Raw genomic sequence first — 25825 nt, 5'->3', positions numbered from 1 at the left:
CTCAGTAAAGCTCTGTATTGATTAAAATGTTTTACAACGAGGTTCTGTTTATTACTTGTGAAAAAAGAATTTTAAGTTTAAATTTTATATGTATTAGTAGGAGTGACCAAGTCAGTCAAGCCAGAAATAGAGAATACTGGAGCGAAAAGAGAGAATCAGAAAGATTGAGGCAGAAATTGTCTGCGACTCTTGACTTTGTCCTGTCTGGAGTTGGGGCAGAGACTTCCACCCTCACAGTCTTTCCACAAAACCTTTGCAAGCTTTCATTGCACAGCAGCAGAAGCATCACGTATTCATTCAACGGGGCTTTACTGCTTTGGTTCATTAAAATAATAGCTCTCACTTATTGAATGCTTAATAAGTGGCAGGAACTGGGTGAAGCAGCTTAACCGCCCAGTCATCCTGTGAGAGAGTTATACCCATTCTACAGATGACAAAATGAAGACCCAGTGAGGTTAAGGAATTCATTCAAAGTGATATTACTGGGAATAACTCAGGTCTCAGTCATTAGATAACATGTTGCTGAACCGCTGAACCAGAATTGGAGCCTTGGGTACGAATCCCAGTTCTGCTGCCAGCCATTCATGTGACTCTGGGCAAGTCACCTCACTTCCATTGATCCCAGTTTCCTCAAATGTAAAATAGTGGAAATAATCCTGACTCTGCCTGTCTTCCCTGGCTGTTGTGAGAACCAGATGGGAAAACAGGAATAATACTGGTGATAACGTTCTGGGACCCATGAGATTTGTTCACGATGTTGTTTTCATTACCAGCAAAGCCGAGAACAAAGTCCCCCACTCACCCTAGGAAGTTGTTGTCAGCTGACTAGCAGGTCTCTGGCCCCATAGGAGAGCCATCTCGTGGGAGAGAGCCCCAGCAGGCCTGGCTACAGAGAGGGGCCTGAGGGTTTAAAGGGCTATGGCTGAGTTTCCACCTGGCTCTTCCTACCAAGGCCAAGTGTGACGACTCTGCACAAGACATCAGAGTGGACCAGGATTGGCAGGTGAGCTGGGCTGGGGATGGAGTGCCCAGAGCAGGCAGAGACTGGGATGGGGAGACAGGCTCAGTGAGGCTGGGGGCATGTACAACCACAGTAAAGCACCCGGGAATGTCAGAGTGAATAAACAGAATCTCATTGTAAAACATGTTAATCAATACAGAGCTTTACCGAGTCAAAAGTGAAAGTTCTAAACCAGGTGTGGTGGTTCATGCCTATAATCCCAACACTTTGAGAGGCTGAGATGGGAGGATCTCTTGAGCCCAGGAGTAAGAGAGCAGGTGAGTGTACACCAGACACCCCAGCAGGCAGGGGCAGGGCTATGTAGTCACAAGCAAGAGGCTGATGATCTTGGAAAAGAGTTCCTCACAAGGAGGCAAAACTGATGACTGTAAGAGACGTGGTAATAATTTGTGAGGGACTTGCAGTTCATAGGAGGAAAGTGCAAAGTGGTGGAGCCAGGAAGGAAACTCGGGTCTTTCTAACTCCAAAGTTAATCGACCTAAATTCTGTGCTTCACATATATCCCGCTCCTTTTCTATGGCAATAGTGCCGGGTGGTGAGAATATTCTGAGAGAGTTGTATGAGTTTGGGGGTTGTAATGATGTGTAATGGCATGACGACTGTAAAGAATCAAGCATGCAACAGAGGCTTAGTAAATGGGAGCGCCCTTGCTCTCCTTCCTGAGAGGCTCTGAGGCCGTAACACATCGGTCTTCAAAGCTCTCATTCAGCTAAACAGAGTGGATACTCAAAAGTGTTTATCAAGCTGGAGATAATTGCTTCCAAAGCCTTCATTTTATAGATGGGAAAACTGAGGCTCAGAGACCCAGTGTCACAGCAAGAGAGCGGCAGGGCTGGTCCAGGAGGCTGGTGAGGCTCGATGCCTTGCAGCAGACTGGCTCCAGGAACAGCTTCTGCTGCCATCCCTCACCAGCCATGGCCTTCAGTGAGAGTTGTCCTTCTCTGACCCTCAGTTTCTTCATTAGTTGAAGGGGCATAACCACTCCCTGGCAGGCTTGTGTGATGTGAGGAGATGATGTACGTAAAATGCAGGTTGAACATTGGGCTGACTGGTTTTTCTGTCCTTCCCTCTCCTCAGCCAGCACTATAACTGACTCATAGGCAATCCTAGCAGGGAGGGTCCTCCTAAGGAAAGGGTCCCCTAAATTATCCTTTCAGTGACTGAATGCACTAAAAACATTCCTGTAATATGTAATTCAAACTAAAATTACTTAATCTAAACCACAAAGCAAATGTAAAGAAGCCCAACATTTTCTGAGTTTTAACCAAGATGCTACACATTAATGCTTTTTAAAAATATCAAATACTGAATTCTTTCTTTTTAAAACTTTTTCTTAAGAGATGGTGTCTTGCTCTGTTGGCTAGGTTGGTCTTGAACTCTTGGCCTCAAGCAATAGTCCTGTTTCGGCCTCACAAAGTGCTACTGTGCCTTGCCCTGAATTCTCTCCAAAAGATTTTTTTTTTTAATGTTCTATCTGGCTGGTGCCCTAAGCACATTATTTTTCCATTGCACAGTCCTGCTTTGCCAAGACAGCAATTTGAGGGGAAGGAAGTGCTTCCAGGCCTTTGACCTGAGCAGAGCACACACACCTCAACTGGTTGTCTGTCCTGTGGCCTCACGTAGCTGGGGCAGCCTGGGCTCATCCCCGAGTTACCCCTGGCTCAAGATGAGTTGATAATCTTGCCCTGTGGAGAGTCTAGTTCTAGTTCTATAGCCCACTTACCGTGTGACCTTGGGAAAGTCACAGCCCATTTCTAGGCCTCCCTTTTCTGTCCCCATCTATATAATAAAGAGGTTAGGTGAAATGCCAGCACTTTGGGAGGCCAAGGCGGGTGGGATCACTTGAGATCAGGACTTCAAGACCACCCTAGCCAATGTGGTAAAACCCCGTTGCTACTAAAAATACAAAAATTAGCCAGGCATGGTGGTGCGTGCCTGTAATCCTAGCTACTCGGGAGGTTGAGGCACAAGAATGGCTTGAACTCGGGACTAGGAAGTTGCAGTGAGCAGAGATCGTGCCACTGCACTCCAGCCTGGGTGACAGAGCAAGACTCAGTCTCAAAAAAAAAAAAAAAAAAAAGAGGTTAGGTGAAAACTATTTAATCACTAATGGCTCCGTCATTCCTATTTGATGATTTATCAGCAAAACAAGGCAAGTTGGGAAGCTGCATTCTGGAGCACTAAGCTCCTGGGAAGGGTGGTGGTGCATTATTAAACAGAAACAATCAGACCCCATTACTGCCGTGAAAGTGCTCCTGGTGGGGTGGACATGTAAAAATAGACAGAGACAACCCACTGTAATCATAATGATGACAAACAGAAGCACAGGAACTTCAAGAGGCCAGAAAAGAGGCTCCTGAACCAGCCAGGACCATAGAAGATGTCTTGGAGGAGGTAATATTTGAGCTGAGTTTGGCAGAAGCACAAGGCAAGAGCCAGGAGTTGCCGTTTGACTGGAATAAGGAGAAACAAGGCTGCAAGGTAATAGGCTTCGAATAGCAGGTTAAGAAATCATCCTCTCTCCTGAAAAATCCTATGAAGACTGGGTGGGAGCCAGAACACCAGGTTTAAGACCTACTTCTGCTATGACTTTGTTGGTTGACCTTGAAAAGACACTGTTTCTGAACTTCAGACTCAGAATCTGTCTCCCCTGTTGTTTAATAGAAGTGAGGGAGGAGGCAGGAGGAGAGGTTCAGTCAGGCTCAATGTCTCTCAATTTCTACCCCTCAAGCCCCAACTTAGCCTAATTCAGTGACATTCAATCCATAATTTATTTCCCTGGGCAGTAACGACGTTCAGAATAATGTAGTTGGCATCTCTTTGGGTATTAGAGAAACCTGGTGATTTGCTTAGGCAGGTTGGGTTTGTTAACTGAGGGTTATCTCTGTGTTTTGTTGTTTTTGTTTTTGTTTTGTTTTTGAGATGGAGTCTTACTCTATTGGCTGGAGTGCAGTGGCATGATCTTGGTTCACTGCAACCTCCACCTGCCAGGTTAAGCGATTCTCTTGCCTCAGCCTCTCGAGTAGCTGGGACTACAGGCATGCGCCACCACGCCTGGCTAATTTTTATTTTTTGCTATATTTTAGTAGAGACAGGGTTTCACCATGTTGGCCAGGATGGTCTAGATCTCCTGACCTTGTGATCCACCTGCCTCAGCTTCCCAGAGTGCTGGGATTACAGGCATGAGGCACTGCGCCCAGCAGAGGGTTATCTCTTAAGTGGAGGGGCAGCAGTATTGCTTTCCTGCTTGCATAACAGGGGCTGATCTGTAGAACACTCTTTCAAGGAGCATTCACAATGGAGTGGTCTGTTCCATGTGTCTTTTTGTTAATTTTTGTTTTGTTTAAAAGACAGGATCTCCCTCTGTTGCCCAGGCTTGAGTGCAGTGGCACGATCATAGCTCACTGCAGTCTTGAACTCCTGGGCTCAAATGATCCTCCTGCCTCAGCCTTCTGAGTAGCGAGACCACAGGTACAAACCACTGTGCTTCACTAATTTTTTAATTTTTTGTAGAGACAGGGTCTTGCTATGTTGCCCAGGCTGGTCTTGAACTCCTAGTCTCAAGCAATCCTCCCACTTTGGCCTCCCAAAGTTCTGGGATCACAGGTATGAACCCCTGTGCCCCGCCCCATGTGTCTTTTAGAAAGACATTTTACCAGCCTTCACTCTCTGATAGAGAACCAGGCCACCCCACACTTAGGAAACTAAAGAATAAACTCTGAAATGTATAGTTTGGGGCTGACAATATCAGCCAAAGATATGGAGAAGAAGAGAAAACCTTTGCCTCAGTCTCTCCCCTCATGAAAACCTGAGCTTCCAAATTATCCAGGGAACTAACTATAGAAGAAAGAATGCTGATCTGGGGGTTAGAGCCTGGGCTCCAGTACTGTCTCTGTGGCTCGCTGGCCATGACAGTATTGGAAAGCCCTGGATCTTTTTGTCTTTTTCCCTTTGTATATTAAAAGAAAAAGCTGGCCCGGTGCAGTGGTTGACACCTGTAATCCCAGCACTCTGGGAGGCCCAGGCAGGTGGACCATTTGAGATCAAGAGTTCGAGACCAGCCTGGCTAACATGGTGAAACCCCATCTCTACTAAAAATACAAAAATTAGCTGGGCATGGTGGCACATGTCTGTAATCTCAGCTACTCAGGAGGCTGAGGCACAAGAATCGCTTGAACCCAGGACACGGAGGTTGCAGTGAGCCGAGCTTACACTACTGCACTCCAGCCGGGGAGGCAGAGCAAGACTCTATCTCAAAAAAAAAAAAAAAAAGAAAGAAAAAAGGAAAAACTGACTGGGTATTTCCAGGTTTGGTATTTTTATGATTCAATAACATGAGAGATATTTTATTAGAAGTAAGAAAAGTAGGGAAAATCAGAGAAAGTAATCTTAGAATCATTAGCGTTCAAGAGGCAATGATGTAAACATAAACGTGAACTTGCTCCTGGATTGTTTCTTCAGAGACATGCACAACATAGTAGAACAGTCAGTATTCACCCTCAGTTAAAGATTTCCAGTTCTATGGGCAGATGAAAGCACACATCTCTTCTTCCTTGACAGGAGGAGAACAACCTGTAGGATGGGGTCTTCTGCCTTTGGGCACTTGTCACAATATGACTTGTTCTCTAACAATCCCAAGACTCCCAAGTTTCCAGATTTCTGTAGTACCATCTTATCTGGGGCTGGGGAAGACTACAGGATAGTGATAGTGATAGTGATAATGAAATGGTTAATCGGGAACACCTGCTGAACAGCACTAGCTGACAGGAGAGAAGAAAAGTCATACCCTTACACAGTGAATCCTACAATCTCTGTTTCTGCTATTGGGTAGAATATGCCTTCAGTCAATCTGGAAGCAAGTCATCTCACCAAAGGCATGTTCTGCCGTGCCTTTTATTGTAATATGACAAAACAATTATTTTTTAATCTTATTTTTCATTTTTTAAATTTTTTTGTAGAGACAGGGTTTTGCAATGTTGCCCAGGCTGGTCTTGAACTCCTGGCCTCAAGTGATCTGCCTGCCTCAGCCTCCCAAAGTATTAGGATTATAGGTGTGAGCCACCATGCCCAGCCTAACAAAAACCATTTAGATGAACATCAAAAACAGAAAAAATTAATCCATGGTGACAAAAGTCACAAAAATAGGGGTAGGGAAATTTATTGCATCAGGTGCAAGGGAGCTTTTTGGGTTGCTGGAAATGTGCTGTATCTTTAGCTGTATCTCTAGCTGATCTATATCTCTACATAGATCTATATTTATATCTCTAGATATCTATATATTATCTATCCCAAATATTTGTGGGCTTTATTGTACCTGAGTACCTTAAACAAATGCACAAATAAAAATAGCTGAATACCTTGTCTTGCTTCTTGGTTATATGTCCTGAGTCATATAAGTTGTTTAAGAAGATGTTGCCACACTGTTATGCAAAGTGGTTGTATTAGTTACCATGAAGGTATGAGGGTACCAATTACTACGTATCTCACCAACACTTGGCAGTCCTTTTAAGTTTAGCCATATTAGTGAGTATGTACCATTAACATCCTGTACTTTAATACATTTCTAGATGGCTAATTTTTTCATATTCTTATTGGCCATTCAGATGTTCTCTTTTGTAAAGTGCCCACCTATTCAAGTCTTTTGATCCTTTGTCTATTAGGTCATCTATCTTTTTCTTAATGGTTGTGGCGGTTTTTATATGCACTGGATACATGGTCTTTGATAAATGTATTGAAAATAGGAAAATATCTTCTCCTAGTCTTGTTCCTGCCTTTTCTTATTCTCTTTGTATTGTATTTATTACTGTGTTTTTTAAGTGAAGTGAAATTTACACAGAAGATAATGGGCAGATTTTATGTATATAGTTCAGTGAACTTTCATAAATATACATGTAACCAAGACTCAACTCAATACATAGAGCATTTCTATCACCCCAGAAAGTAGGCTCTTGCCTGCTTCTTTTCAGTCCTCACACCTATAGGCAATCACTGTACTGATTTATAATATCATAGATTAGTTTTGCCTGACACTTAATGTCAATTAAATCATACAATATATACTCTTTTATCTCTGGGCTTAACTTTAGATATTTTCTACTGATCTATTTTCCAATTCTCTAATCCTGTCTTCTGTTGTGTGCAGTTTGCCATTATACCTATACAGTGAATTCTTAATTTCAAATATTGGATAGTTCAGTTCAAGAATGTTTGCTTGATTCTTTTTAAAATAGATTCCAATTTTCTAGAAATTGCCCATTTTTAAATCCATTTTGTCAACATTTCCTCTCTTTTATTTAATGTATAAACATAGTTATACTCAAGTCCTTGTTTGCTAACTCAGGTAATGGGATCATCTGTATGTCAACTTTTATTGTATATTTTTTCTCTTGATTGTTGGTCACATTTTCCTGCCTTTTGCAATAATTCATGTTGTGCACTGAATGTTATTTATATTAGATTCATAGAAGCCCCAGATGATGCCTCTCACCAGACAGATACCTCCCTTTTCTTTGTTAGGCAAGTAGAGGAAGGTAGGCTGGCTACCTAAAGCCAACTACAGCTTGAGTTAGGTTAGGGCTGAGTTTCAGTTCTAGTAAGATTTAGTCCAACTTTGGTTTGTTCTTCTTCCTAAGGTATGGCCCTTCTGAGTTTTGGGTTGATAGCCTGGTTGATCCTTGTCTCCTTAGCCCTGAAGGAGGGTGGGAGATTTGCATCTACCCTTGGTGATTTTGAGCTTAAGTCATTAGCTGCATTCCCCATCCTTCCTTTTCCCTCCCACTACATGCACACATAGCCTCAAATCTTTGTAAAATGTTTTGAGGGGAATATCAATATTTGTGTGAGGAAATTCCTCTTCCTCCATTCTCTTAAGGGATTACAGGAGATTTTGTCTTTTAAAGGCCCTCAGCCCAGCTTTCTAGCCTCCCTTCCATAGCCAGAATTCAAAAGATGTCCCACGGGGAAAAGTGACGCAGTTGCAGTGCCTCAAATTTCCAGTATGTTTTGTAAGCCTTTTTTGACTATCACAAGTCTTACTGGTTTCTCTTTCTCTCATCTATGACTCTCTGCCTGGTCCAAGTCTAAGCCACACCATGGTCCCCAAATCAAATACTCCCAGAGAACAAAAGAGCTGGTGATTACTAGTTAATTTTGAAGGGTTCCCACCCCTTGAAGTTTGACTTCATCTCATCCTTATTGCACTCATTATTCCTCAGTTTGTTTAAAAATGTGATTTGTGTAATTTATCCAGGTTTCCCTAGTCTTCGAAGTGAAGGTATTGGGCTATCATAACCTATTACAATCTATGCAGGAGCAGAAGTCCAGACACTTAGCTTAAATGGAGTCAGAAAGAACCACTACTCATACAAGAAAGAAACATAATAAGAGTGTGAGCAGCTGTACATTACAGACAGCCTTGGAAAAAGAAGCCCCTCAGCAGAACTTGGTGGAACTCTGAGCGAGTGCAAAAGTAGAAACATGGACTCAAGGACTTGATTTATGAGATCTGACATCAGCCCGAACCACACAGCATGGAACCTAAGATGAAGACCAGCAGAAGCCTTTCCAAAGCACTTTCACAATCATAATTCAACCATCAACTGTTTAGATCAGATTTTCCCAGTAAAATATAAACTCTAGGAAGACAGGAACTTTGCCTGCCTTCTTCATTTTGATCATTTCATCTCCTAAACAAAGCGTACAGACTTCTATTTGGTAGGTTATTCATTAATGATTAATATTTGACAAATTTTGGGTTCACATGGTAAAAGTCAATATCATAGCCCACCACCAGTCCTCTAGAGTTGGTTGTAAATAATTGTGCTTATATTAACTATAGAGTAAACATTATAGAATTACTACTCCAGAATCCTTTGTTTCTATGATTTCCAGATGTTCCCAGTGTCTAGATGTTCCAGCTGCCCATCTCTGAGAAATCCGGCTCTGTCTCACCATGGATGCCACAGCCTGTAATGAATCAGCGGATGGCTCACGCTCACCTGTCTTTTATCTGGTGGGCATCCCCTCTCTACCAGAGACCTTCTTCCTCCCTGTGTTTTTTATTTTCCTCCTCTTCTACCTCCTTATCCTGTTGGGTAATGCCCTGATCCTGGTGGCTGTGATGGCAGAGCCAAGCCTCCACAAGCCCATGTACTTCTTTCTGATCAATCTCTCCACCTTAGACATCCTTTTCACCACCACTACTGTCCCTAAGATGCTCTCCCTATTCTTGCTTGGGGACCGCTTCCTCAGCTTTTCTTCCTGCTTGCTGCAAATGTACCTCTTCCAAAGTTTTACATGTTCAGAAGCCTTCATCCTGGTGGTCATGGCCTATGACCGCTATGTGGCTATCTGCCACCCATTGCACTACCCTGTCCTCATGACCCCACAGACCAATGCTACCTTGGCAGCCAGTGCCTGGCTCACTGCCCTCCTCCTGCCCATCCCAGCAGTAGTAAGGACCTCCCAGATGGCATATAACAGCATTGCCTTCATCTACCACTGTTTCTGTGATCACCTGGCTGTGGTCCAGGCCTCCTGCTCTGACACCACCCCCCAGACACTCATGGGGTTCTGCATCGCCATGATGGTGTCCCTCCTACCCCTTCTCCTTGTGCTTTTCTCCTATGCCCACATCCTGGCCTCGGTGCTTCGCATCAACTCCAGAGAAGGACGGGCAAAAGCCTTCTCCACCTGCAGCTCCCACCTCCTGGTGGTGGGCACCTACTACTCATCCATTGCCATAGCCTACATGGCCTACAGGGCTGACCTGCCCCTCGACTTCCACATCATGGGCAATGTGGTATATGCCATTCTCACACCAATTCTCAACCCCCTTATTTACACTCTGAGAAACAGGGATGTAAAGGCAGTCATCGCCAAAATCATGTCTTAAGACCCAGGCTGTGACAGGAGCATTTGACCTTTAAATGCAGCTAATTCTGCTCCCAGGACACTAAATAACAGTGCTTAGCACAGAGTAAGGACTCAGTACACATTGTTGAATAAATAAATTAATGAATATAGAATGGTAAAAGAAAATCCAGTTGGGCAGACAGCTACAACAGTGGTTCTCATACTTTGTTCCAGGACTTTCTCCCTGCACCAATGATATAATGTTAATATTTATAGGAATCTGAAGTTGTTGTATAAAATTTGACTACTTAGTAATTCAAGAAACCTTTACTAAAATATCTTCATGACAAAAACATTCTTCTAAGCAAAGTCAAAAAACAAATAAAAGACATATCACAGGGAAAGGCAAATATTCATATTATACAAAGAGCTCTTAAGAATGTAGAAAACTAAAATAAGCATTTCAGTAAGAACTTGGGCAAAATATATGCGTAGACAGATCACCAAGAAACTGTAGTGGCCTTTAAATAATGAGTCTTTACTATATAAAGAGAATACAAATTTAAATTGTGCTGAAATGCTATTTTTCATTTAATCAGATTAGCAAAAATCCAATATTTTGGCAAGATGTATGTAGAAAAACAGAACTTTTATAACTTGCTTGTGAAGATGTAAATTGGTATAACACTACGACAATATGTACCAAAAGTACACATGCATTTACCCTTTGACTTAGCAATATCACTTCTAGGGACCTATTCCAGGGAGTCACTGTCAATCATCCATTAAGTTACTTATTCATCACTATATAAGGAATTGATTGAATAAACTATAAAAATGCATGATGCAGTAATAAAAAGGAAATGAAGAAGCTCTCTGTTTACTGATATGGTGTCATCTGGAGGATAAGTGTTAAGTGAAAAAAGCAAGCTGCAGAAAAGTGTTTTGTAAGAAAGGAGATAGTTTGCTTAACATTTCAGGAAAAAACTAGGGGAAAATGTGAACTCAAAAAGATGGTTATCTATAAGGAGAGGGAGGAAACAGGGAGGACAGGACTGGAATGGAAGCAAGACTAGACATATGTAATTTTTTTTTTACACAGTTCAAAGAAAACAGAAAGAAAAAACCTACAATTTCCCCAATTTAAAATAAACAGAAGCACTTGACCCTGGCTGTCTCTCAGGGTTAGTGGCATGACCACACAGAAAATTACCGTAAGTGACTTATACAATGTTTTGACTATACATTTTAAAAAGGATATATTATAAAAGGGATATATTATAAGGACAAGAAAAATCACATCTTAAACTGCATTGAAGAGTTTTGTTTGTTTGTTTGTTTTTTTCTAAGAAGAGGTCTTGCTCTGTTACCCAGGCTGGAGTTCAGTGGTGCTATGTCAGCTCACTGCAGCCTTGACCGCCAGGGCTCAAGTGATCCTCCCACCTCAGCTCCTGAGTAGCTGGGACCACAGGTATGCACCACTATACTCAGCTAAAGGAATTTTTAAAACATGCACATTATAATTTACTTCCTTAATATATATTAGATATAAATTACATATTTCTATAATCAAAACCATTTTTATCATTTTATTTTGCCATGATTTTATATTTACAGAGAGTTTCAAAGATAGTATAAGAGTTCCCATACATCCTTCCCCCAACTTCCTCTGTGTCAACATTTTACATAGCCATGACACATTTATCAAAAGTAAGAAGTTAACATTGGTAAAATACGCACCATTAATTATACTAGAGACTTTATTCAGATTTCTCCAGTTTTTCCAGTAATGTCTTCTTTCCATTCCAGGGTTCAATCCAGAATGCCACATTGCATTTTATTATCATATCTTCTTAGTTGCCTGACAGTTTATTGGTCTTTCCTTGTCTTTTGTCACCTTGACACTTTTGAAGAGCCAATAGTAAATTTAAATGCATATGACTAAGTGAAAGAAGCCAGTCTAAAAAGATTACATACTGTATGATTTTAACTGTATGACATTCTGGAAGGCAAAACTATGAAGGCAGTAAAAAGACTAGTGGCTGCCAGGGATTAGGAGAAGGGAGGGATTAATGGGCAGAACACAGAGGAATTTTAGGACAGTGAAACTATTCTGTATGATACTACAATGGTGGGTACACGTTATATATTTGTCAAGACTCATAGAACGTATAACACCAAGAGTAAACTATGGGCTTTGGGTCATAATGGTGTGCCAATGTAGGTTTGAATGTAACAAATGTAACCACTCTGGTGGGGGATGTCATTCTAACAGGTATGTAGTGGTATCTTACTGTGGTTGTAATTCAATTTAATTACATTTCCCTAAGGCTAATTGTGTTGACCATCTTTCATGTGCTTATTTTCCATCCATATATCTTTTTTGGTGAAATCTGTTCAGATCTTTTGCCTGCTTTTTAATCTGGATTGTTTGTTTTCATATCATTGAATTTCAAGTGTTCTCTATATATTCTAGTTATACATCCTTTATTAGATATTTGATATACAAGTAGTTTCCCTAGGCAATAACTAGTCTTTGCATTCTCTTACATTGTCTTTTGCAGAGCAAAGGTTTTTAATTCATATAAAGCCTAACATCATTTTTTTCCCATATGGATTATGCTGTTTGATAAAATAACTAAATACTCATCACCAAACCAAAGATCATGCAGATTTTGCCCTATAGAAAGCAAAGTTTCTAGATGTTTTCTATTTTATATTTCATTCTACAAACAATTTTGAGTTACTTCTTGGATAAGGTGTGAAGGTTTAGGTTGAGATTCAATTTTTTTTTTTCTTACAGACATCCAATTGTCCAGCACCATTTGTTATAAAGCCTGTTCTTTATCTATCAAACTGCCTTTACACTTTTGTCAAATATCATTGATTATATTTGTATGTATCTATTTGTGGGCTCTCTATTCTGTTCCACTGATATATATGTCTATCCCTCTACCAATACCACACAGTCTTGAATACTATAGCTTTATAGTTAGTGTTAAGATTTCATAATGTGACTTCTCAGACTTTGTTAATTTTTTAAAATAATTGTTTGGTTATTCTAGTTCCTTTGTCTTTTGATATAAATTTTAGAATGAAGTTACTGGGATTTGGGGAGGGGAGGGATTATGTTGAATCTGTAGATTAAATTTGGGACAATTGACATTTTAACAATGTTGAGTCTTCCAATCCATGAACATAATATATCTCTCCATTTACTTAGCTCTTTGATTTTATTCATCAGTATTTTGTAGTTTTTTTTATCTAAGTATATTTTTCTATCAGCCTGTTAAGATGATGATTTTTTAATTGTTTTTTGAACATTGAACAAACTGTATTCCTAGGATGAACCCCATTAGGTTGTGATATATGATGTCCTTTACATATTACTAGGTTTGACTTGTGAATATTTTGTTTAGGATTTTTATATCAATGTTTATGAGAGACACCAGAATATAGTTTTCTTGTAATTTCTTTGTCTGGTTTGGTATTAGATAAATACTGGCCTCATAAAATGAGTTAGGAAGTTTTCCCTTCTCTTCTACATTCTCGAAAACATTGTGTAGAATTGGTGCTATTTCTCCCTTAAATATTTGGTAGAATTTGCCTGTAAAATTTCCAGGGCCTGAAATTTTCTTTCATGAAGTTTTTAACTGCAAAATCAACTGTTTAACTGATATAGAAATTTTTCAATTATCTATTTCTTGTTGAATGAAATTTAGCAATTTCTGCCTTTTAAGGAATTTGTCCATGTTGTCCAAATTTTAGAATGTTTAAACATAGAGTTGTTTGTACTGTTCCCTTATTATCCTTTTAATGTCTGTGGTATCTCTTCTTTCATTCCCAGCATTGGTAATTTGTATTTTCTGTGATTTTTTTCTTGGTCAGTTTAGCTATAGGTTTATCAATTTATTAATTTTTCAAAGAGTCAGCATTTAGTTTGTTTCTTCTCAATTGTTTTCCTATTTTCAATTTTATTGATTCTTCCTCTAATCTTTATACTTTTTTTCCTTCTACATACTGTGGGTTTAATTTGATCATTTTTCTAATTTCTTGACATGGGAGATTAGATCATTGATATGAGACTTTTATTTTTCAGTGTAAGCATTGAAGTCTGTACATTTCCCAATAGCTCCTGCATTAGCAACTATACACAAAGTTTGATATGTTGCATTTTTATTTTCATTCATTCAAAATGTATTTTAAATTTCCCCTAAGACATCCTAATTGAACCATGGTTATTTCAAAGTGTTTTTATTTAATTTCAAAACATGTAGAAGTGTTTCCCAATCACTTTCTGTTACTGTTCTCTAATTCCATATGGTTCAGGAATATACTTTGTATGATTACGATTCTCTAAAAAGTTTTTCTATTCTTTTAAATTTGTTAGTTAATGACATAAAATATGATAAATCTTGATGAATGTTCTATTCACTCTTGGAAATGTATTCTGCTATTATTGGAGTATTATATAAATGTCAATTAAGTCTAGTTGTTTGATAGTGCTGTTTAGGCCTTCTATATCTTGACTGATTTTCTATCTGCTTGTCCTATCAATTCCTGAAAGGAAAATACTAAAGTTTCTAACTATAATTATGGATTTGTCCATTTCTCCCTTCAATTTTACCAGTTTGTAAGAAAATTTCCACTTTTTAGATTCAGGGGGTATACATGCAGATTTGTGACACAGGTAAATTGCATGATGCTGAGGTTTGGGATATGAATGATCCCGTCACCCAGAGAGTCAGCATAGTACCCAACAGTTAGTTTTTCAAATCTCAATGCCCTCCCTCCACCCTCTATTAGTCCCCAGTTTCTGTTGCGATCTTTATGACCATCAATACCCAGTGTTCAGCTTCCAGTTATAAGTGAGAGTATGCAGTACTTGGTGTTCTGATCCTGTATTAATTTGCATAGGACAACAGGCTCCAGCTGCATCCATGTTACTGCAAAAGACATGATTTCATTGTTTTTTAAGGCTATGTAGCATTTTTTAAGATGGTCTCATGCTGTTGCCCCAGGCTAGAGTGCAGTGGCATGAACACAGCTCATTGCAGCTTCAACCTCGTGGGCTCAAGCAATCAATTCTCCCTCCTTAGCCTCCTGAGTAGTTGAGACCACAGGTGCGTGCCACATTGCCCAACTAATTTATTATTATTATTATTATTATTATTTTGTAGAAAAGAAGTCTTGCCATGTTACCCAGGCGGATCTTGAACTCCTGGGCTCAAGTGATCCTCCTGCCTTGGCCTCCCAAAGTGGTGGGATTACAGATGTGAGTCACCATGCCCAGCCAGGCTTTTTTCTTTAGCACTATAAAAATGTCATCATACAGTCCGTTGGCTCCCATAGTTGCTGTTGAGAAGACAGCTATCAGTCCTATTGTTGTGGCATTAAAAGAAATGTATCTTACTTTACCTTGCTACTTTTTAGTTTTTCCCTTTCTCTATGATTTTTAGTAGTTTGAGTATGATGTGGTGTGGCTCCTTTGTATTTTGTTTGTCTTTGTCTTGGAATTTGCTGACCTTCTTAAATATGTGAGTTGATTTTTAAAAATCAGCTTTGGAAATTTTTCAGACACTGTCTCTTTATCTTGTTTCTGCATTATTCTTTTTCTCCTCTACTGCTGGGACTCTAGTTCCATGCACATTAGAACTTTTAACCAGGTCCTACAATCTTCTGTGCACTTCTATTAAAATTTAGTTTTATTTTTTATACCCAAAGAAGGTGGATCTTTTTTATTTTTAATTATTTTTTTCTCTATGACTCAGTTTGGATTTTTCAAAATTAATCTGTCTTCCAGTTCACTCATTCTTTATTATTTATACTCATCCAAAAAGTTTTTAAATTTACATATTACATTTTTCAGTTATGGAATATTTATTTATTGTTCTATAAATTCCAATTCTCTCTTTATTTCCGCATTTCTTATATTTTATTTATCTTTTCCTCTTTTTTGTAATATATTTATTAATCATAGTTATTTTAATGTCCCTGCCTGATAATTATATCTGAATTATCTGTGTATTTCCTTCTACTCTCTTTTTCTCCTCTTGTTTTTGCTTATTTGATCTTTCATTTTATTTTGTTTTAACTATGCCTCATACTTTTTGATTGGTTATCTGATATCAAAAAATTTAAAAATTTAAAGCTCTGGATAATTTACTTTTTTCCAGAAAGAGTTATATTTTTCTAGCAAACAGTACTAATGGATTATCTTTGTTGCAGCTTGGTTTTAGGCTGTATTATGTCATGTTTATTTCAATTTTGCTATTACTTTTAGGGTTTAACCCTATTCCTAAAGCCTGGAATTTCCAGGGTCCCAACTGAAATTCTGGAGTACTTACAAAGGCTCCTTGATTTGCATGGGGCTAAACTCCAACCACTAAATCTAATCTCCAACATCATGTGGCTATTACAATCTTTCTTCAGCGCTCTAGCTTCCCAGATGCTGTATTCTTCTGGTTCTTTGAGTCTTTCCCTGCTTATGTGCACCTTAGAAGTTGGTCAATGACAAGAGGTAATTTGCACACAGGTTTTGGTCTTTCTTCTCTGGAGTGTCATCCTTTCATAGAATTAAGTTCCAGTCACTTTGCTAAATCTAAACTCCAAACAGTGGGACTTGCGTTTCCTAATTGGGCTCTACTTTACCATTCTGCAAGCTGGGAAACACCTTAAGGTAAAAAGCTAGAGGCTGGGAGCAGTGGCTTATGCCTGTAATCCTAACACTTTGGGAGGCCAAGGTGGGCAGATCACCTGAGGTCAGGAGTTCGAGACCAGCCTGACCAACATGGAAAAACCCCATCTCTACTAAAAATACAAAAAAATTAGCTGGGTGTGGTGGTGCATGCCTGTAATCCTAGCTACCTGGGAGGCTGAGGCAGGAGAATGGCTTGAACGTAGGGGGTGGAGGTTGCAGTGAGCCAAGATCATGCCATTTTACTCCAGCCTGGGCAACAAGAGCAAAACTCTGTCTCAAAAAAAAAAGCTGGCGTTGGGTGGAACTCACCTCATGTGACTCCCCTCTCAAGGACTGCAGTCCTTCCAGACCTGCCATTGGTTGCACTCTGGGGTCTTCAGACCATTGTTTTACATACTGTTGAGCTTTTACAGTTGTTTTTGGCAGAAAGTTTAGTCCCAAACAAGCCACACTGTCATAGTCAAAACTTAAAAGTCCCCTTTGAATTTTTGAGGTAACATACACTATTGAATCACAGCACAGCCCACTTGGATTTTAGAGCACATCCGTACTTTTTTCCATAGTTAACTATTCTCCTTATGAAAAATAGTTCCTGGCCCTGGAATAGACTGAATGCCTGACCAGGGAACACTGAATGAATATGAGTCCCATACTGTTCCTTTCGAGTTGGATATTAATTTGAACAAACGAAATATAAAATTGGACATGTACAGAAACATCCCTTCTTCAAATGGAAGTAATAAATGTTATCCTATTAGGCTCAAGCAGATCTCGAAGGAGCAATGAAACTGAGTGAGTAGGAAGCTCACACTCCCAGGACACCCAGTCTTGCTGTGTTGGCATCTTTCCATCAGCTCTAACATATGGCCTCATGGGAAGCTCCCTATAACCAATTCCCTGATGAATGAAAACATTCAAGCCTCGCTTACAAATGTTTCTTCAAAATATGCTGGGGCCATCTGAGTGGACTGCTGCTGCATTACAGCCCCATTTAGGAGGGCCCTGAAGGATGGCCAATAAGGTGAATCCTGTCAGCAAGGAGAGCCTTTGGAAGTGCATCCGTTTTTTTATCTGGTAAGTTCATCTCACCTGAAAAGTGAAATGGAAAGAGGTATGGATCTATACCAGAATATGAGCAAATGCTAATCGTTTTGCTGGATCTGCAAGTACTTGGAAAGAACAAGAAGATTGGTGGAGAGGAGGTATGGAGAAGGTTTAAGGTGAGAATGGGCACAAATTGTGAAGATATTTGTGTGCCATGTGACCATCTACCCAGAGGGTATCATGGCAGAAAAAGATCTCCAGAATCAACAAGAGTAGGCAAAATCAGGTAGACAAGACGATTCATCCATGAAAATCAGTTAGACTCTCTTTCCTAGATGTTTCAGTGTTTGCTCAATAGATTCATGAACAAAAGGCACAGTGACAAGGACAGAAATTATGCATGGATTCATGAAGGCTCGTCTGGTTTAGCTTCTGCCAAGTATCCAGTATGTCAGCAACAAAGACCAACACTGGGCCCAGGATATGAGCCATTGCCCAAGGAAACTGGCCAGCTGTGGGTGGCAGGATGAATACACTGGACCCTTTCCATCATTGACAGGGCTGTGGTTTATCTTTATTGGACTAGAAACCTATTCTGGATATGAATTTGCCTTTCTTACAATGTTTCTTCTATTATCACTTTCTATAGATTTAATAAATGCCTTATGCATCATGATACTATCTCAGATGGCCATGATTTTGACCAAAAAAAAAATCCATTTTATGGCAAAATAAGTGAAGTAGTAAGTCTCATGCCCATGGAATGAATCACTGATATTACAATGTGCCCCATCACTCAGAAGCAGGGGGCCTGGTAGACTAGAATAATAACTTACTGAGACTCAGTTTTGGGTGTTGGCTGAATAATAATACCTCAAAGGGCTTGGTTGCTGTCTTATAAGCTGAAATACATGCTTGTAACAAGTAACCAATATATAGAGCAGTTTCTGATCTGGCCAGAATACACAGGTTTGAGAACCAAGGTAGGAAGTGAGAGTGCTTCCTCTTATTACCCCTAAGAACCCAGTTCTAAAATACAGAGAACCTGAAAGGGAATTGAAAAAAAAAAAAAAAGAGAGAATCAAAGTATGAGCTTCCTTCTCCCTAACTTTGGATTCTGCCAGTTTATGCAATTTAGTTCCTAAGCATGGAATATATGTATCAGGAGTGAAATAATCATTTCATTGAACTGGAAGCTGAGATTGCCACCTTAACTTTTGGGTCTCCCCATGCCACTGAATTAACTGGCAAAGAAGGGTACAATTAACTGGCAAAGAAAGGTACCTATGATTAGAAAGAGGAAAAAGGGTTGTGACTACATAACGGGAGGAAGAAGAGGTATTTCTGGAACCAAGCACTGCTCTGAAGTGCATATTTGTAATTCTGTGTACAATTAGAAAAGTAAGTGGAAAACCAGCAAACCAATAAAGGAGGATCTTTAATATTTAATTGCTCCAGGCCCCATCTTCTTGATCATTATATAATTCTGTTGTAGCAGTCAAGGCATTAGGCAGGGAATAAAGCCCTAGGTCTAAATTCCAGCTTTTCCTCCTGCCACCAGTGTTAAAATGGACAAGTTGTTTCACTTCCTAGACCTTGTTTTCCTTCTCTTGGACTTCCTGTATACCCTATTGTTAATTCCTGTCTTCTCTGCTATTGTGAGAATCAGAGAGGATAATGAGGATAAAGTCTACACCATTGGTGTAAACTTCTGGGCCCATGAGGGCTGTTAATAATGATCTTATCATTATTTGCAAAGCCCAGGGACAAATACTACTTCTCTCACATACAAGCAAGGAGGTGCCAGGGAGTTTATCCCTGAGGGATGGTGAGTGTGATGCCCCATGGAAGCACCATTGAGAGAAAGTACCCCAGGAGGCCTGCCAGAAAAGCCTGAGGGCTTAATGAGCCATGGCTCAGCCCCCGCCTGTCACCTCCACCAAGGCCTCAAATGGAGAAACACAGGAGATGCCAGTGTGGACCAGGCTCAACAGGCGAAAGTTGCTGGAGACGGGGTACCCAGAGATAGGTAAAGAAATCTGGGATGGGGAGACAGGGACAGGGAATTCAGGGACTACAAACCTGGGCCAGAGGTCAGGAAGACAGATTTGGTATGCACAGAACAGGTACCCAGGATCCAGGTTGGCAGGTACCTGGGATCCAGGTGCATGTGTGGGCTCTGAGGCCTTTGGTCAGATATCCTGGCAGGCTTGGGCAATGGATTCAAACCTTCTTGGCCAAGGCCTTCCCACAGGGAGAAAAGGCTGATGACAGCAGGAACCTCTGGAAACTCTAGCAAACTTTGAGCTCTTCCATGTTCCGGGCTCTTTGTAAGCATACCTAACCATGCTCTACATAAAGAAAACCCCATGAGGTCACAGATCAGGGGCCAAAGGCTCAGAGAGGTGAAAGTGACTTGCTCAATGTCACACAGCTGGAGTTAGGAGCAGGGGTTGACTCCCACGTCCAAACACATAACCACTAAGGTACATGTGACATAATGAAGGTCAAGAACCTGGCTCTGCAGCAGGTGCCCCCTCAGTGGGAGAGCCCTCACCCTCTCCCCTAGGGACATAGGGCATGTGACATCTGTCCCTGACCCCCCACTCTGCAAAACACAGAGGGGCACTCAGAAAATGGCTCATTGAATTGGAAACCGCTCAGAGGTTATTTCCTCAAACCCCTCACCGTACAGATGAGAAAATCAAGACTCAGAGACGCACAGTCACAGCAAGAGAGTGTCAGAGCTGGCCCAGGAGGCAGGACTGTGGGTTGCCAGGCTCCAGGAGCAGCCTCTGCCCTTACTCCTCACCAGCTGTGGCCTTGAAGGAAGGCCTGGCCTTCTCTGATCCTCAGTTTCTTCCTTAGTTGGAGGGGCATAAGCACTCCCTGGCAGAGCTGTCTGATAAGAGATGATGGACAGAAAGTGCAGGATGACATTCAGGTGATCAGCTTTTCCGTCCTTCTCTCTCCTTAACCAGCACTGTAACTGGCTCATAGAGAAACCTAACTGGAAAGATCTGCTGGGGCAAGTTCTGTGCCATGGGAAAGTGTCCTTTTAGCCCTAAGCATAGAGCTGCATTACTTAGAGATAGCATATAATTCAAAATAACTCTAAATTGTACAGAAAGTCCAGCCAAGTTCTGATATTTCCTACAATGGGCTAGTTGAACGGTGCTTTGACATAATACGTTAAATTCTCTCAGGAAGTATTTTTGGTGCCTCTGCTTTGCTGAGGACCCATGCCTGTTGGGTAGTACAGCACCACCTGGCTGTGAAAAGCATCAGGCTGTCTCTCCCCCGGAATAGGGGGTGGTCTTAGCATCTGTGTCTCCCTCTGCAAAGCAGTGGACAGAGGAGAGAGGAGGAGGGGCAGCTGGACTGGATGGCCTCTAAGGGCCCCTCTGGCTTTGACCTTCTGAGTTTCTGTCCCTCAGAGCCTCCAACTCAGCCTAACTTGGGGTCAGTCAGCCCATGACTCAGTCTCTGAGTACAGCATGTCCAGGGAAGTGCAGCTTGCCCCCTTTGGGTATGAGAAAACCTAGCTACTGAATCTGTTGGGATGGGGTTCTGGTTAACTGAGGGATAACCTTCTCAACTTGGGACAAAGCGAGAGTTCACTCTTTTGCCAGGTCCTGTGACATTATTTTAAAGGAGCATATGCACTGCGAGACAGTGATTTCAAACCAACCGTATAAAGACCCAGAGGAAAATTTGAAATTTAGTTTTGTTTGATGTTATCAACTAAAAAACAGAAAAAGGAAATAGAAACCTTTGTCTTAAAATATTTCCTCTTGGAAACTTGGATTTCTGGATTCTCCAGGAAACATGTATAGAAGAAATAGCCTTATCCTGGGAACCAAAGTGTTTCTGGCTCTGCGGCCAGCTGGCTATGGCACCCAGGAAAGCCCCTGGCCTTTTCATGACCAGTTTCTGGACTATGGGGGTTAAATTAGTTGGAATTGAAAGTAAACATCTTTTCCATTTTTCACATTAGTGGTTTTATCCATGAGAGATATTTTGTTAGAAGAATGGGAAATTCGAAGTGGCTCAAGAAAAATAAGTGGAAACTGTTCATGGAGTCATTGGGATTAACAAGGCAGTAATACAAATGTCAACAAAGACTTGTGCCAGGGGTCCTTTAGCTCAAGAGAAAAGCCTAAAGTAGAGGGTGAATCAGTACTTTACATCAGCTCAAATCCCCGCATCTGTGGGCTGAAGCACTCATTCCTGGTTGCAAAAGGGGTTCTTTTGACTCGGAACAGCTACTGCAAACAGATCTCCAGTTAGTTCTTTTCTATGAATCATACCTCCCAAGTTTTCCCAGGTTTCCGTGACACTTTCTGAGCAGCAAAGAGGCAGAGAAGCCTCCTGGGTAGCGGGAGTGCAGTGGTCAAACAGAATCACAGCTGAGCTGCAGCAGCCAGCAGGGAGGGAAGCTCCATGGAGTTACAAAGACTGTCTTGGATTCTCTGCCATTGTCCAGCTGTGGAAGATGCCATTATCAGAAACCCAGTCAGGAATGACTTTTCCCCCCAAGAGTATTTCAGTGTCACTCTTTTCACTGTAACATAACAAAGAACCCCACAGTTAGAGACAGGATACAGAAAACTCAGCTTAGATGCAAACAACAGAACCACTGCACCAAGCAAATAAGAGAGAAAGGAGCCATTCCCTAATTAATAATTATGATGGAAAGGCAGAATGTTGCAGTAAACCTGGGAGAAATCAGCCCTCCCTATTCAATATGGTAACAAAGATGTCATTTTTTAAAAACTTAAAGCAATAACATTAGGAGAAATACCTAATGTAGATGACAGGTTGATGGGTGTAGCATAACACCATGCACGTGTATACCTATGTAACAAACCTGCACGTTCTGCACATGTACCCCAGAACTTAAAAGTATGATATTAAAAAAAAGAACTTACTCATGTAAACAAACACCACCTGTACCCTAAGAACCTATGGAAAAATTAAAACTTAAAGCAAATGCCAAAAGAAAAAGAAACTTAGTGTTTTGTTTTAAGAGATCTGATATCCCCAGGATAATCATATGGGACATGGAAAAGAGGACTAGAAGTTCTTCCAAAGCACTTAACACAATTGCAATTAAATAATTATGTGATTCATTGCTTAAGGTCTTTCTTCAGCCCCACTAACTCGTCTACTACATATCCAGCAAATAACACGATTTATATATTGTAGGTACTTTTTCCATACTTTACTTAAAAAGGAAAGAGAGAATTCTGGGATAGGATGAAGAATTTTGAGATAAGATAGAACCCATCATTTATTATACAGTGATCATTAAGTAATCCTCATTCCAGAATCTCTGGTTGTTTTGGCTTCCAGATGGGCCTGGTTCCCAGATGTTCCCCATACTCATCTTCAGAGCATCCAGCTTTAACCCACCATGGAAACAATCACCTGTAATGGAACAGGGGACTCCTCGACGATCTTCTACCTTATGGGAATCCCCTCTCTGCCTAAAATCCCTCTTCCTTCCTATTTTCTTTGTCTTTCTCCTCCTCTACTTGCTCATCCTGGTGGGTAATGCATTGGTCCTGGTGGCTGTGGTGGCAGAGCCCAGCCTCCACAAGCCCATGTACTTCTTCCTAATTAACCTCTCCACCTTGGACATTCTTTTCACCACAACCACTGTCCCCAGGATGCTGTCCCTATTCTTGCTTGGGGACTGCTTCCTCAGTTTCCCTGCCTGCTTCCTGCAGATGTACCTATTCTACAGCTTCTCCTGCTTGGAAGCCTTCATCTTGGTGGTCATGGCCTATGACCGCTATGTGGCTATCTGCCTCCCACTGCACTACCCTGTCCTCATGACCCCACAGACCAGTGCTGTCTTGGCAGCCAGTGCCTGGCTCACTGCGCTCTTCCCGCCCATTCCAGCAGTGGTACAGACCTCCCAGATGGCATTTGACAGCATTGTCCACATCTACAACTTCTTCTGTGACCACTTGGCTGTGGTCCAGGCCTCCTGCTCTGACACCACCCCCCAGACCTTTATGGGCCTCTGCATCGCCATGATGGTGTCCTTCCTCCCACTTCTCCTGGTGCTTTTCTCCTATGCCCACATCCTGACCTCAGTGCTTCGCATCAACTCCCAGGAAGGACGCTCCAAAGCCTTCTCCACCTGCGGCTCCCACCTCCTGGCGGTAGGCACCTACTACTCATCCATTGCCATAGCCTATGTGGCCTACAGGGCTGACCTGCCCCTTGACTTCCACATCATGGGCAATGTGGTATATGCCATTCTTACACCCGTTCTCAACCCTCTCATCTACACTCTGAGGAACAAGGATATCAAAGAAGCCATCACCAAGATTTCATGTCCCCAGGAGCCAAAGAATGTTAGGAAACCCTGATTCCCAGAAATAACTTAATCTTCTCTCATAAACACCAATAACATAGAGAAAAAAGTGGAAAATTTAGAAAGCCCGGTACTTAGAACACTCATTCTCAAAATATAGTCCTAGATAGTCCTTCATTGTAATCAAATAATGACTTTTTTCTTAATTCATAGAAAAAAAAAAAAACCAAGATCTTTAAATACAATTTTTAAGAAGTGAACTCCAAATTTCACAAGATGTGAATATAACTGAGGTCACATTGCCATTAATTCAAATAGTTTTGATTCTCAGAGATTCCAAGTATTTGATTAGCAAGAAATTCTCTTTTTTCCCTTGGATCTCTTCTTACAATGTTTCTGAAAATCCCTAGCATTGCTGGCCATTAGATGTGACTTATTCTTGCCCTTTTTGTTGAAATAGCAACTTAGATAGAAATATCTCTCAATGGAAAAACTCTGAAACTGCTCCCATCTCAATCCTTGTTGCTTGAAAATTCACTGTCACCACTGATTTTCAAGGCCAGTCACACAGGAAATTTGCCTCTGCTATCTAGACCCGCATGATGTCCTAAAGGCAGAGCATGCCTCTCACCCAGCTTATGCTCAGGCAAGCGGTGCACACCTCTTTAGGTTAAAAAATTAGTCTTTTACTTACAGTTTCCCCACAGTGGCTAAGTAGAGATACTGGGTGCCTGAGTGAAGAAGTTTCTCCTTATCAGAAGTATGCTGTTCCTGTGGCCACCACCCTTTCTTGAAATATGGTCTTAGATATTCCTCTTTCTGGCCTCAGTGGTGACTCAGGCTCCTTATTCCCTTCTCCTATGGCAAATTTCCTCTTGACGACCTGTCCGGTGTGTCCAGTGAGGGAGATGTAGAACAGTGAATAGTGTTAAGGGGGAACATAGGTGACAAACATCCTCATCTCTGGCTCTTCACAGATAGTGTCATTTCAATTTTTAGAGTCCCAGTTTTTGTCAATCGAGGCAATACCATTAACCATTTTCTCATTGCCTAAGACCCAATGTAAATGGGAACTCAGTGGGTGCAATTCAAACAAAGGTTATCATTTGTTCCTGGACTCAGCTTTCAGTGATCTCAGAGATCCTACTATGGACAGAAACAGCTTTCTGAAACAGGGTGATATAAAGGCTTTGAGTTTCCTTGTTTACCGACCCTGGGCAGCTGGGATTTGGATTCATGTTATTTTATCTAAATATTACTCATTCTGCAGGACATTTATTTCTCACTCCTTGGAACTGATGTCTAAATGTCAGTGGGACCACATCCTCAAGGTCTAAAAGAGATAGCTTAGTAAGTCTCCTTGCCCCTGAATTCCATGTACTATCAGAATTTAACCTAAGGATGTAGAGAGGAAATTTTTTCACTGTAGACTCCACTACCCCCCAATAAACAATTCCAAAAGTACTGCAGTACTACTACCAAAGTTTTGTTTGGGGTTTATCTGTTCAGAACTTCACTTCTGGTATCAATCTCAGTTTCAGGTCAGGGCTTTGGTTTGCTGTGTCCCCAGATCACAACATCTCTTCATCTGCAGCTCCCCTTCTAGAAGAACAAAGACTTAATCACACGTTAAGTGAATGGTAGTGATATGGAACCCCAGGCTAGTTCTACCCTCAGTCACTATTTCCTGTGGTTTCTCCTAAACATTTATCATGAGTAGACACGAAATCATAACAAAACAGTGTTTTCACTTGTAGCTACACGTGCTAATTCGTAGTCTCTCAGTATTTCCCAACTAAGAAAAAATCGCCTCAACTTTTGTGCATCAAAGGACACTATCAAGAGAGTGAAAAGACAACCCACAGAATGGGAGAAAATA

At 41.1% G+C, this 25825-nt stretch overlaps 1 protein-coding gene and 1 pseudogene across 1 annotated transcript; both read left to right on the top strand.

The window, feature by feature from the left end:
• Nucleotides 1-8972: 8972 nt before the first annotated feature.
• On the top strand, nt 8973-9914 carry LOC116537074 (olfactory receptor 2AT4). The gene has a single exon (XM_032259076.1). The coding sequence runs from the start codon at nt 8973-8975 to the stop codon at nt 9912-9914; it is 942 nt and encodes a 313-aa protein (XP_032114967.1).
• Nucleotides 9915-23034: 13120 nt separating this feature from the next.
• Nucleotides 23035-24135, top strand: LOC116537073 (annotated as a pseudogene).
• Nucleotides 24136-25825: the final 1690 nt, after the last annotated feature.

Source organism: Sapajus apella, unplaced genomic scaffold, assembly GCF_009761245.1.
Source record: "Sapajus apella isolate SASKATOON/1434 unplaced genomic scaffold, GSC_monkey_1.0 scaffold106, whole genome shotgun sequence".
Lineage (NCBI taxonomy): Eukaryota > Metazoa > Chordata > Mammalia > Primates > Cebidae > Sapajus > Sapajus apella.
Note: the sequence above shows the minus strand (reverse complement) of the source record. Positions and strands in the feature narration are given on the sequence as shown.

Excerpts from the sequence above, each read along its gene's own strand:
- LOC116537074 (XM_032259076.1), top strand. The coding sequence starts at position 8,973 with ATGGATGCCACAGCCTGTAATGAATCAGCGGATGGCTCACGCTCACCT.